This window comes from Bubalus kerabau, chromosome 23 (genome assembly GCF_029407905.1).
Source record: "Bubalus kerabau isolate K-KA32 ecotype Philippines breed swamp buffalo chromosome 23, PCC_UOA_SB_1v2, whole genome shotgun sequence".
NCBI lineage: Eukaryota > Metazoa > Chordata > Mammalia > Artiodactyla > Bovidae > Bubalus > Bubalus kerabau.
In genome coordinates this window covers 2,992,514-3,006,453 of record NC_073646.1, presented here as the reverse complement: position 1 = coordinate 3,006,453, position 13,940 = coordinate 2,992,514, and the positions used below count along the sequence as shown (strand labels likewise).

At 53.0% G+C, this 13,940-nt stretch overlaps 1 protein-coding gene across 2 annotated transcripts in view; it reads right to left on the bottom strand.

Moving 5' to 3' along the window:
- PDPK1 (3-phosphoinositide dependent protein kinase 1) overlaps positions 1-8,077 on the bottom strand; it is a 69,290-nt gene extending 61,213 nt beyond the window's left edge. The window contains exon 1 of one of the 2 annotated variants that reach the window (XM_055562474.1): positions 7,997-8,077. Coding sequence is in view for 1 of the 2 variants with exons in the window: in XM_055562472.1 (XP_055418447.1) it covers positions 3,643-3,666 (24 nt within the window). In the remaining variant the exon portion in view is untranslated. Of the gene's footprint in view, positions 1-3,642; positions 3,790-7,996 lie in introns of those variants that run through there. The other variant, XM_055562472.1, reaches the window with a different exon arrangement.
- Between the last annotated feature and the right edge of the window lie 5,863 nt (positions 8,078-13,940).

Here is a 13,940-nt window from a genome sequence, read left to right as displayed (position 1 = left end):
TCTCTCTCAACACATTCAAAACGACTTGGGATTTCTTGGAGTAAAAACATCAGTTTAAATTATTAAGATTTTCTAGATCAAGAGAACAGAACCAGACTTTGTACAACTATACAAACACAACCAGCACCAAGCACCGAAAACAGACCCCCAAGAACCACCATGAACCCAACAGACCTCTCTCTTTTTAAGACATCATCATCAAAACAGGTCCCCTACTGCTCTTGAGAAAAATGCACTCTGCCTGTTGACTGGTATACAGACTGGATACACAACTAGCTCTCAATATTCAAATAATTTTCTAAAGGGTCTGGTATCACAGGGAACAGGAATGCAACCCAGTTAGAGAAGAATGCATTACTGAAAAGGCCTTAACGATACATGTCCCAATCTACAGTTTCCACACCAGCACTTCCTCCCTGCTGATCTGCCCTTTGAACCCGCCTTCAAAACAACTGTGCTCCGCACCCCTATGGCCAGCTGTCCTCACAAGGGCAGGCATAGAGCACGCACACGCTGGCCCCACCCCCGCACCTGCTGAGGGAGTCATTTCTGCATCAAGCGCTCCTCAGCAGTGGCTCCTCGCTCTGTAGTCACAGAAGTGAAGCATCACGTGGGACTCCATCAAAGTCCACATCCACAGAAGCTCCCCCTCAGGAAGGGGCAAAGTGTAGGGCCCGTGGAGGCTCTCCTTACACCACCAGCTGGAAGGCACCGACCTTGTTCACCCCCTCCCTTCTGCACCACTTCCCAATTCGTAACACACTTGCCGTCCACACACCCAAACCCACCACTGGGTGGGTCAGTGGGGGAGGGCACAGGCTGAAAATGGGGCCCACCCAAGAGCTGCCTCTTCCTCCTCCCCACACCGCTGCTACAGGCAGCCCAGAGGCCCGGTCCTGCCTTGGGGAGCAGCCCAAAGCCTCTCTTCAAAGCCTGTACTGCTCTAAGCTGCGCTGCAGTCCTTCTTACTAAACACATGTCAGAGGAGGGGGGCAAACCTGCAAGTCCACCCTTCCTGAGTACGTGAGTACAGGGCCCCCACCTGCCAGCTCTGGACTGGACTCGGTGAGAGCGGCAGGGTGGGGAGCATCGCTCTGCACGTGCCGCACGAGGAGAAGCTATGCACAAGGGCGCGCGAGAGCCAGAGCCCACTTCTTTCCGTGCTGCCAGCCTTCCCCACACCCGCCCACACACGCAACCACCCTGCAAAAGCCACCCTGGCGTGCGCGGGACCACTCTCCCCAGCCAACAGTTTCACCTTAACAACATCACTGCAGCTTCTCACCAAGGGAAGATTCCCAAGCTCACCATTCAGAAAACCAGCCCTCAAATAAGGAGGGACCAGAGCCTCTTTCCAAACAGCGGCTTTCTGACGGCAAGAGGCTGAAACGAGTTCCAGGGGTCACAGAGTTCAGCCATCTGCCTAGAGAAATAACTAAGTGTTCTGTCCGTCTAGGAGAGGATGTCCCTCCTGCCTCGTACACAGCAGTCTGAGGACACGCACAGCCCCCAGAAACATGTCCTGGGCAGTGGCACTGAGGACTTCCGCAGACAGCAGGCTGCGGCCCCTCTCAGGGCACCACTCCCAGGAGGGGCAGGCAGGGTGGCGCCCAGGCCTCTGCCATCAGTCAGACATGGGTTCAAACTGCACTCTATCGGATGGGTACTCAACCTCTCTGCACTGTGGAAACTGAAGCTTTCACACCTGTAAAATGGGAGCAACACTGACCTCAGAACACTGTTGATGGAAGCCCAGCAGCACGAGGAGGACTATCTGGCAAAGGGCCCGCCTTAAAGTAAGAGCTCGACACCCGGGTCCGACAGCTTCCGGCCCACCTTAGTATCAAACCGGGCTGGGCCGTTTCCAGACCTCCCCACTCATTCTGCTGCCCCGCTGGCTGTACACATGTAAAGAAACAGGAAAATAATCGGGTGGGGGGCTTCTCATAAAGTGCCACCATAAAAATCCAGGTGCAAACTCACTTGAACAGCGCAAATCCATCTGTCCTCAGACAAAAAACCCACTATTGGGGGCATCTCTGCCACTACTGATGGGAAACATGGCGTGTTCTCCCAGACAGGTGGGGAAAATCTAGCTGATGAGAACATGAAAGCCTCGCTCCTCTCACTTCCTGATGGGAACGTCCATTCTTTCTTTTGGAACCCATTTCTTCTCACTGGATTTCAGCGTTTTTGTACGAAAAAGCTGCCTTCTGCACAGAAACCTCCACATGTCAAGTGTCCGTCACGTGGAACTACCGAGACCATGAGATGACACGCTCTTTTCCTCTTCCCCTGGAGGCCGTCGGAGCGCACACCTTGCATTGCCACAGCATCTCTGTGCGAAAGTTCGTCGCACAAACTTCCACAATCTGTCAGCCCCAGCCACCACTGAGGGCCGCCAAGCAGCCTAGTTGGTGTTTTTTGCACGGTAGTCCAGGCCCCCCAGGGCACGGCCATACATGTTGCAAGAGTCAGAAACATCCCCTCGCCTTTCACCGTTTGTCTCACCTGCCCAGGTCTTCCTCCTCTCACACTTCAGCTTATCACCCATCTCTACAAAGCAGAATTCTCCAGTCCACGGACCAGCGGCAGAAGGTTCAAGAACCTCCCGAAGTAATTACAAAATTCGGAAAAGCCCTGAGTTTTTAAAGGGTCCATGACCCATCAAAATGATTAACAGCCACTAATGCAGAAATAAGAAAAATAAGGAGTCGAGTCAATTTCTTGGGTCTTCCTCTATTGGAGGGATTCGCCTTTTGAACCCGATTTTGTAAGCAGTCTAGACCTTCATCCAGCACTCACTTCACAATTGCATACAAGGTATAAATCCTTAAACCGTCTTCCCAAGACTCCCGAACTTAAGCGAGGACAAACATAAACACAGTAGGGGTACTTTTAGCAACAGACAGAAAACACAGAAGCACTAGCGATACATTCACCAACACATTTAACCCAACAAGCGCTTCTTCGTTTCCTTCCCCCTAAAATCTCTCCGCCCGGTCACGCTCACCAGCCCGCGGCGGTGGGTTCAAGCCTGGCCTCCCAGAGGCATCCCATCACTCCGGTGCCGGAGTGGAGCCCAAAGGCACGCAAAGCACCCACACGCCGCCCCGCGGGGCCGGGAAAGGAGCGCACCCGAGTGCATCGGACTCCATCCCAACCGGGAATTCGGAAGGGCCCGAGCATCAGGTGCTCCGGGCAAGAACTCGCACATCCCGCTTCGGCGGCGAGCGGAGGCACAGGGACCGGTCCCAGGTGAAGGCCCAGGGCGGCTTCTCCGCAGACGGTCCGACAGGTAACCCCGGAGGCTGGGCTACAGGCCGCGCCGCGCCGAAAACAAACTTTCCAAGCACTTCCACCGCGGCGGGCCGGTGACACCTCCCCGGCCTCCCCCGCCCTGCGCGCGCCTGTCAGTGCCCCCGCCGGCCAGCGCCCGCCTCAGGCGGGCCCGGGATTCGCCGGGCGGCCGAGCGACGCCCCGACGGCGCCCGCGGTCGCTGGCCCAGCCGCTTGCCGCAGGTGAAGAGGCGCCGCCCGGCCCCCGGGACCGCGGGGCCGCCCCGCCTTGCCGGGCCCCGGCGACCGCCGCGCTCAGCGGGGTGACGGGCCGGCGCGCCCAGGCGGCAGCCGCGCACTCACCAGCTGGCTGGTGGTCCTGGCCATGGGCCCCGCGTCGGCACGGGCGCCTCCCCCGCAGCGCTGCGCGGCTCGGCGCCTCCTCAGCGTCCTCCTCCCCGCGGCGGAGCCCCAGCAATGGCCGCCCTCATCCTGCGCCCGCCCCGCGGCCCGCCGCCCCCGGCGCCGCCCCGCCCCCGCGCGACGCCGGGCGGGACTTCCGCCGGGCCGCCGCCGCCGCCTGCGCCCATTGGCCGCCCTCGCCGTCGCTCTGCCACGGTCCGGGCCAGCCCGGCCGGCGCCCCCGAGCCGCATTTCCGGGATAGGGCCTGGCAGGCGGGAGCGGCCCGGCCCCGCCCCTGTGCGGGGGGGCGACCCCACGAAAGCCAATCCGCGGGCTGCGGGGCGGGGCTGCGCGCGGACCCGGCGAGCTGTCATCCTCGCTCCGGGACCGGGAAACTGAGGCTCGCCTGGGCGGGGACGCGGCGGCCAAGGTCACGCCCCAGGCGCGGCGGCTGGGGTGCAGCCGCACGGCGCGGACTCGGAAGCGGGGCTCTGAGTAAACACCGAGAGAAGCAACTTCACTAGTTGCAAAACAGAGAAGTGTTCACGGAAGCAAAACGAGGCTCTAAAGCCGCAGCTGTAAGGCAGAAAACCGTCCCATCTCATCTCCGCTGAGAGTCCCAGGGACTACCTCAGGACTTCCTTCTCTGCTTTTAACTTTTTTGTAGTTGTTATTGTTGATGATGACGGTGGTATTATTGTTCTAATTGTGGTAAAATTTAAGACCTTAACCAGTTTAGAGTTCAGTGGCATTCAGTACATTCACGTTGTTGTTCTAAGATGATGTTAGTTCAAAAAAAAATTAGAATCACCTTGTTACCTGAAGGTTTGCATAGTTTATCTTTAAAATAAATATATATTTATATATAAAAATCTTTTTTCTGTTTCTAGAAGAAATATATCTTCACTTAATTAAAAAAAAAAAAAACAACCCTTTAGACAATAAAGAGAAGTAACAGTAAGATAAGTGAACCCCTAATCTCACTGGCCAGAATTAATCATTGAGCAGCGGTGCTTACTCTCAGTAAGGAATGTTCATGTCTAATCTCATTTACTCAGAACAAGCATCCAGCTACTGTTGTCTCACTTCTCAGATGAGGAAGCTGAGGCATAGTATAACTCTGTAGCTTTCCCTGAGTTTTGTTATCACCAGACCCAGAATCTTGATATTCACATGCCAGAGGCTGTGGTTTGACAATTAGACTATATGACTTCTATTTGTCCAGGCATCCAGTCCTCTATTTACAAACCTTAAAAAACCAATAGGGAGGGACTTCCCTGGTGGTCTAGTGGTTAAAAGCTTTCTCTACCACTAGCCTGGGGTTCGATTCCAGGTCAGAGAACTAAGATCCCAGAAACTTCATGGCACAGCCAAAAATAAATTTAAATAATAAATAACCAGTAAAAAGGCAAATGTAACCTCCATCCCTCAGAAGGCTCCTGCTGTTCTGACACTCACTTTTTTCACTTAACAATGTACCCTCCTGTATCCTGTCTGGCTCTTGGGATATCTATCTTCCTCAGCTGTAAGAGCTAAAGAGGATTCCACCAGAGGAAGACTAGAGTCTATGCCTCCGTGCTCAGCCGGTCAGTCATGACCGACTCTCTGTGACCCCGTGGACTGTAACCCCCCGGGCTCCTCCGTCCATGGGATTCTCAAGGCAAGAATACTGCAGTGGGTTGTCATTTCCTCCTCCAGAGGATCTTCCCAACTCAGCGGAGTTGTTAAAAAAAAGAGCAATTTGCACACATCTCCAGTGTCTCCTGCATTGCAGGCAGATTGTTTACCACCGATCCACCTAATAAGCCCCAAATCTATGATACTGATCAAGCTCACACCTGATACTGAAGTGGTTCCCAGACTTTTATGTCATGAACAAGGCCCTATAGATCAATCTGGACACACCCTTACTTCTTTCCTTAAGATAAATTCTTAGCAGATGGAAATGGGGGTCAAAACACTGGTATCCTTCCCAGGACTTTTGCTGTAAATGGCTCTTTGTTACCCTACTCCACGGAGAAGGCAATGGCAACCCACTCCAGTACTCTTGCCTGGAAAACACCATGGGCGGAGGAGCCTGGTAGGCTGCTGTCCATGGGGTCGCTAAGAGTTGGACATGACTGAGCGACTTCACTTTCACTTTTCACTTTCACGCATTGGAGAAGGAAATGGCAACCCACTCCAGTGTTCTTGCCTGGAGAATCCCAGGGACCGGTGAGCCTGGTGGGCTGCCGTCTACGGGGTCGCACAGAGTTGGACACGACTGAAGTGACTTAGCAGCAGCAGCACCCCACTCCAGGTACTGTAACCCTCAGGGGACACAAAGGCAAGTCCAAGGTAGACACTGCTCTTATTCCCATGCCAAGCCACATCCAACAGTATCTACATCAATCACACCTACTGTATATTCAGAGTGGTGTATCGGATTTTGCCCCATAAACAACAGGTACTATGATCATTCTTTACACAAGGAAGCCAAGGCTTCAGTAACTTGGTTACTCTTGGTCATAGAGTTATTAGGTTACAGAGCACAGGACTCAGAATGAGCCCGACCTACACTGACACCCTGCTCTCAGTCACTGGACTCAGCTGCCTCAACAACCCTTATTTTATACATACTTCAATCTTCACAAACTAATACCTTGTCCTCAAAGAATTCTAACCATTTTATCTTAGTTCTAAGAACAACCTGGAGAGACTCAATATTTATTACCATCTTACACATGAAGCATCTGCTCCCCTCACTTCATAGCAAATAGATGGGTAAACAATGGAAACAGTGTCAGACTTTATTTTGGGGGGCTCCAAAATCACTGCAGATGGTGACTGCAGCCATGAAATTAAAAAACGCTTGCTCCTTGGAAGAAAAGCTATGACCATCTTAGACAGCATATTAAAAAGCAGAGACATTACTTTGCCAACAAAGGTCCATCTAATCAAAACCATGGTTTTTCCAGTAGTCATGTATGGATGTGAGAGTTGGACCATAAAGAAAGCTGAGTGCTAAAAAACTGATGCTTTTGAACTGTGGTGTTGGAGAAGACTCTTGCGAGTCCCTTGGATTGCAAGGAGATCCAACCAGTCAATCCTAAAGGAGATCAGTCCTGAATATTCACTGGAAGGACTGATGCTGAAGCTGAAACTCCAGTACTTTGGCCATCTGATGTGAAGAACTGACTCACTGGAAAAGACTTTGACTCTGGGAAAAATTGAAGGCAGGAGGAGAAGGGGATGAAAGAGGATGATATGGTTGGATGGCATCAATGACTCAAGGGACATGAGTTTGAGCAAGCTCTAGGAGTTGGTGATGGATGCAGTCCATGAGGTCACAAAGAGTCAGACACAACTGAGCGACTGAACTACATGTGAAGAAATTTGCAGACTCTACGCTAAATGTGCGTGTCAATATACACATAACTATAGAAGTCTGAAAATATCTATCTCACAAGCACCCTTTCTCAGAAAGTTACTGAAGGATGAGCTCTGCCAAATGAGGAAGTAAGCACATAGGAGGACCACGAAGGGGAGTCCCAGAGACTGTCCATTCAACAAGCATGCACTGCACCTCTTCTCCATGCAAAGCAGTATGCTAGACATCGGTGAACAAAAAGCAAAAATCTCTGCCCTCGTGGTACTCTGATACCACCGGTGAAGGGCAGACAGTGTGTGTGGAGGGGGCCAAGGAGGGCAGCAAGCATCATAAATAAGCAAATCTTATGGGATGTTAGAAGATAAGTGCTGTGGGGGAGAAAAAAATCAACTAAGTGGGGCCTCAGGAGTACCCAGGGAGATGGTGCAATTTGAAATGGATAATGGGGAAAAGTCCCAAGAATCCTCAGACATAAGGAGAACAGGCTACAGAAGGCTGCCCCAAAATACTGAAAATGATAGCTTCTGTGAGAGATTTCACCATGTAAAAAATTTAATTAAGGAAAAAAATTAATTAAGGGACTTCCCTGGTGGTCCAGTGTTTAAGAACTCGCCTGCCAATGCAGGGGACTTGGGTATGAACCCTGGTCCGGGAAGATCCCCCACGCTGCACGGCCACTGAGCCCGTGGTCTGTGACGAGAGAAGTCACTGCCATGACAAGCCCGTGCACCGCAAGGAAAAGCAGTCCCTGTTCACCGCAACTAGAGAAAGCCCGCGCGCAGTATCAAAGACCCAGTACAGCCAACAATAAACAAAGGATAATAATTTTTAAAGATTAAAAAAAAAGGAAAATGATCCTTCCACACAAGGTGGCTTCTTAAAAAACAAAAGTGAACAAAGAAATTGACAGATGGATGAGGAAAACTTCAGAAAAACAGCCATACCAGAAAGGAAGCACCATCGGAAGTTCAGGAGGCTGCTTGCTCATTTCAGCCCTAAGTGATAGCTACTCAGATGCATAACACAGATGCATTGATTCAACTGGTAATTACTCTACTGCACCCTGGCAGGACCTGGAGAGGAAGGAGGGTATGAGACAGCTGAATCCTTCCCTCTTTTAACAGAAAGGCAGCAGCTGATGACCACAACCGATAAAGCAAGTCGTAAAGTACAAAGATATTATATAGAAAGATGGACATATATAACAGAATACTTCCCGGAAGAACCAGCGGTAAATGGAACGTGGCTAGAGAGAGAGGTGTGTGTGGGGGGGGGGGGGGCGGGTTGCTGCTGTTTCTCATTTCCAGCCTTTCTAGGACTAATTGGGCTCTTAAACATTGAGGCAAATAATTAATAAAATGAAGAAGAAAGAAAAATATAAAATTATTTTTTAAAAGATTAATAAAATGGTGTATCTTCTTCGTGGAAATTCTAAGAAGCTTTCACCCATGAATGTAAAGCTGTGTGAGGATGTCTGTGACCACATGGCTATATTACAAAGCAAAAAGCAGAAAAGCTAAATTTAAAAAAAACACACAAAAATATTTATTGAGAGAGCAGTAAATTATGTACACTCATCCTGAATTTTCTGCAGCTCAGCTGCTGAAAAGCACAAGGCAAAGCCCTAACATGGAAACTAGGCACAAGGGCAAAGAAGCAAGCTGCAGAATATGGAGTCTTAGATTTTTTTTTTTTAATTAGAGTCTATGACACCAAACCGTGGCCATGGTGATCTTGAGTTATTGAAAGAGAAACAGGGAGGGGAACAAAGCTTGAGGGAAAAGTCTGTGGTCAACACTAGAGCCCACTGGAGAGCAGATGGGGAGGATTGAGCCCAGCCAGACTCAGGGGCAGGGGTGAGGGGCACTGAGAGGCAGCAGGGGCAGGGCAGGGAGGGGAAGGTGAGAGAAGAACACAGGACAATTCTCAGTCTTCACAGGGCAGAAAGGCAACTAGCGTGCAGAGCCCAGGTCAGGCCAGGCTGCTCTTCTCACCTGGGGAGAGGCCGGGCACCCACTCCATGGATGCCTCTGGCTGCCCATCCCAGGACAGTGGGCGGGAGGGCAGATGGACTCACCTGGCCTGGCACAGTTCATAGGCGCCCCAGCTAGAGGAGAGAAACGGCACCTTCTCCCTTCCCTGGGCAGAGCCTCTGTCCCTGGCCGGCTCGAGGGTGACCTCAGGCCAAGAGTGCAGTGGCTTGGCCTGACATTGTGAGGTCATCTTGCCCGGGGAGGGGCAGGAGGGTGACAGTAACCAACCTGGGAGAGGGCTGGGAAGCACAGGGCCCACGGGTGTGGAGTACTCACAGCAAACCAGGCTCTGTGCTTGCACTGTGCCGTTTTCTATGTTTCAGTCACTTCTATGATTCTTGGGGTGCAAAGGAGGAAACTGGGGTTCAGAGGCTACAGAACCTGCCTAACATCGCAGAGCTAGTGTGTTAATCATCTATTACTGTGAACAAATCATCCCAAAACATAGAGGCATGAAACAGTGCACACTGATGCTCTCATGGTTCCTGTGGGTCAGGAATACGGGAGCAGCTTGGCTGGTGGGTTCGGGCTCAGGGTCTCTCATGAGGTTGTGGGCAAGATGTCAGCCGCTGCTGAGTCATTGAAAGACTCGACTAAAGCTGCAGGATCCACTTCCAGAAGGGCTCATTCACCCAGCTGCTGCTGGAAGCCTCCTCATCATGGGGTCCCTCCGCAGGGCTGTCTGTCTTCGTGTGGTGGCAGCGGGCTTTCCCCAGAGAGAATGATTCCCCAGGGAACACCAAAGATGGAAGCTGTAGTGACTTTTATAACCTAATGTCCGAAGCAATACAACATCACTTCTGACAGTCTGCAGGTCACACGGGACCTCCTGGTACCACGTGAGAGGCACTGCAGGAGGGTGCAGTAGGTAGGATCTGGGAGGTAGGATCACTGGGTGACACCTTCCAGGCTGGTCACCACAGCTGGTCAAGGGCAGAGCCAGGACTCCAGTTCTGCTGGGATGCAGAGAAAGACAAAAGAAGAAGGATGCCAGGCCTGCACCCCTGGAGGTTTGTGGGTCTGGAAAAAAAGGGCTGTACCTGGGAATGGGCAGGCTGGGAGACCAGTCAGAATGCATCCAGTTAGGGAGAGAGAAGGGGACTCTCCAGGCTTCCCAGGTGGTGCAGTGGTAAAGAATCTGCCTGCCAATGCAGGAGATGCAAGAGACACAAGAGATCCCTGGGTTGGGAAGATCCCCTGGAGGAGGAAATGGTAACCCACTCCAGTATTCTTGCCTGGAGAATCCCTTGGACAGAGGAGCCTGGGTGGGGCTACAGTCCATGGAGTCGCAAAGAGTTGGACATAACCGAGTACACACAGACACACACAGGGAACTATCAGGAGGTCATGGCTTGGAGATTACAGCGTGGTCTCTGCCTCTGCCTTCCAAGTCCCTGGTCACCACTCCTGAGGCTCCCAAGATGCGTTTGCTCATGGCTGCCGGTGGATGGATGAAAAATGCGACTCGGCCAATGATTTCCAAGCCATCTGGCTAAACATCCTCCCATATGAATCATGCTTTGTGAGGAAAACATTAGACTGGAATTCTGGAAATAGAAAGTTGCCTGAGGTCTCAGGTAAGTAAGCTTCCTTCTCTAAAACTGAGTTTCCTCTTGGGACTTCCCTGGCAATCCAGACTTCGTGCTGCTACTGCAGGGGGCACGGTCTGGGTTTCACCTCTAGTCAGGGAACTAAGATCCCACAGCCTGGGCAATGTGTATGTGTTGGGAGAGGGAGGGCAGAACTGGGCTTTCTCAGCTTTAAAATGGGCCAACTCCTCAAATCAGTCAAAATTCCGAAGACTGAAAACATCCGGTTTGATCAGCATGTAGGGCAACAGCACCTTCATACACTGATGGTAGCCATGGGGAGCCCAGGCCTAGTCCCTTCTCCCCAGAAGATACAGTGGGAGAATAACAGAGCCTCCTAATATGTCTACATCCGAATCTCCCAACCTGTGAATATGCTGTCTTACATGAAAAGGGGGAATTAAGGTGGCTTGCCAGGGAGCTGACCTTAAAATCTGGAGATCATCCAGGTAAGCCCAATACAATCACTAGTTATTAAGGCAGCAGCCCCAAACATTTTTAGGTCCAGTGACAGGTTTCGTGGAAAATAATTTTTCTATGGACCAGGTAGGAGTGGATAGTTTGGGGATGATTCTCATAAGGAGCTTGCAACCTAGATCCCTTGCGTGTGCAGTTCACAGTAGGGTTTGTGCTCTTATGGGAATCTAATGCCGCTACCCATCCGACAGGAGGCGGAGTTCAGGCAGTAAAGCAAGTGATGGAGAGCAGTTGTAAATACAGATGACTCTTCGCTCACTGGCCCACTGCTCACCTCCTGCTGTGTGGCCCGGTTCCCAACAGGCCAGGGACCAGTACTGTGGCCAAACCTGCCTTAACGAGGCAGGGGTCCCCAACCCCCAGGCCACAGTACTGGTCCCTGGCCTGTTGGGAACCGGGCCACACAGCAGGAGGCAGAGTGGTGGGATGTGAGGCTGGCCTGCCACTGCTGGTTTTGCCAGTGGGAGGGAGTCATGAACCAAGGAGGGCCGGTGGTGTGCACAAGCTGGTGATGTAAAAGTCTTCCTGAGAGATGTCACAACCTTGACTTCAGGCCACTGAGGCCTATTTTTGAATTTGACCTCCAGAATTGTTAAGTAACCAGTTTGTCTTTTTAAGCCACTTAGGTTTTGGTAATTTGTTCTAGTAGTACTAAGAAATTATTTTTTTTCAGCACTACGAAATTAATACAGAAGCCCCATCTGAGGCCACAGGATGGAGAAGGAACCCACAGGGCCCAAAGGAGTGCCCAGGCAGGGCTCCCTGCAGCCTTCTAGACACACTTGAACACCAGAGTTCGCAGAATTCCCTGTCCATCACTCCAAGGTCCATCTTCCCCAGGACAGCTGGGGTTGGGTGGGGAGGAACCCAATAGGTCCACGGTGGGTAAGTCAAGGAATATCCATCTTGGACAACACTGGACACCTTGTTAAAACAGTGAGACAGGTCCACATATACCCACCTGGGAAGCTCTCCCCTTCATGTCGTTCAATTCAAAAAATTAGTGAATAGCAGAGCCGTATTACAATTGCAATTCCGGTTTGTAAAACAAAGCCATAAATGTGGAAAGGGGTCCAGGACCACGTTATGAAGTACCACACCTAGCTGTTACAGGTTGGGGGGGAGAGAGGCGCCGAGAAGAGGGCTGGGGTGCCGGCGCTACAGGTTCGGGAGAGGCGGGCAGGGGGCGGGGCCGGGCTTCTAGCTCCCCGCCCACCCCTTGAAGACGTCAGAGGGCTCCCCGCGCCCCTATTGCTCGGCCGAGGCGCAGCCCTCCGCAGGGCGGCCCTGATTGCCCTGAGCCGGAGCCCCGCCCCTTGGAGGGAGCCCCGCCCAGGACGCGCGAGTCCTCGGGCGCCAAGTCTCCACGACCTGCGCTCCCATCTCAGGCCCGGCGCCTGAGCTGCGGCGGAGCGAGTTGGACCAGGTTCGTGGTGGACGCCCGGACTCTCGGGCACAGCCTGGTTCGGCGTTGTCGACCCGCCTGTCCCCAAGCCGGCTTCTCCTGCCGCAATCACTGCACACGCCTGCAGCCGGCTCCAAGCCCACAGTCCACCATGGTGCCGGTTGCGCTCGGGACCTGGAGACCCGTCATCCCGAAGACGGGCCCGAGGTTTCGGGAGGGAGCCCCCAGCAACACCCAGGAGAAGCCTCACAGCGCCTGGGCTCGGCCGCCAGGTGGCCCCTGCCCCCGCCCGGGGGAGTCGCGACGCGGCGGCTGCGAGGGACAGGCAAGTCCCTGCAGAGCCTCTTACCCACGCCCACCCACACTCACACCCAAACAAAACACGGAGAAGCTGGAAGCATGCCAGGTCACCGCCCCGATCCCACCCCAGCTTCTCCAAATGGTGAAAGTCACCAGCGCTCATTAGTGACTCAGCACACACCTGGCGTCACCTCCCCCACACCCCCCACGCCCACATCAAGGAAAGCTTGTCCCCCTACTTTACCTGAGTCTGGCCCCACTGCCACCCCACAGGGTCTCCTTACTACCCACGCGGGGCATCCTTATGTCTAAAACCCAATAGCCTCAAACTCGGACAAGTGAGCGAGGTGAGTGAGGGGGTGGGAAGGGGTGGGAGCGAGGGCGTCCTTGGCGCAGGTCGGCTTTGTGGAGACTTGGAGATGCTGGTAAGGGCTGCACAGTGTGAACATTCTCAACGCCACGGAACTCTGCACTTCAATATGGTTACAATGGCGAACGATCTGTGTATTTAACATTAAAAAAAAAAAAAAAACAAACACCAATGGCTGCCCCACTTCAAAACCCACACTCCCACCCCAGGTGCAGGGCTCAGTTCCCCACACCACAGTTCCTCTCCAGCCCCCAAGTCACCCCCCCAACCCCACACTAAGCCTGAGCCCTGGGCCTGCGCATTGTAGTTCCCTTTGCTTCCAGCCCACCCTCCCTGGTGTCCCCCCACTGATCACCACGTCCATGAGCCCCTCGGTGATTCTGCAGAGGCAGCGTTATCAGAAACCCCTGGGCGGGCAGTCAGGCCACATTCTGGCCAATGCTCACCAGCCCTGAGACCCCATGCTCTCACTTCCCCAGCTGACAAACAGGAACACCCTCTTTGGATTGTGGACAGACAGAAGGAAGGGAGGGGTTAATACACTGGAACACCTGGAGGCGGCCTTGGGCTGAGCAGGTGGAGGGGCTTTTGTTCCTCTGGCAGGTGGCCCCCAGCCCCCAGATCACCCCTCAGCCCTGTGTCACATGGCTGCTCTTCCCAGAAGTTGCTGGGACCTGCAACCATCTTTGTCCCCTTGGGTCCAGACACCTCCTT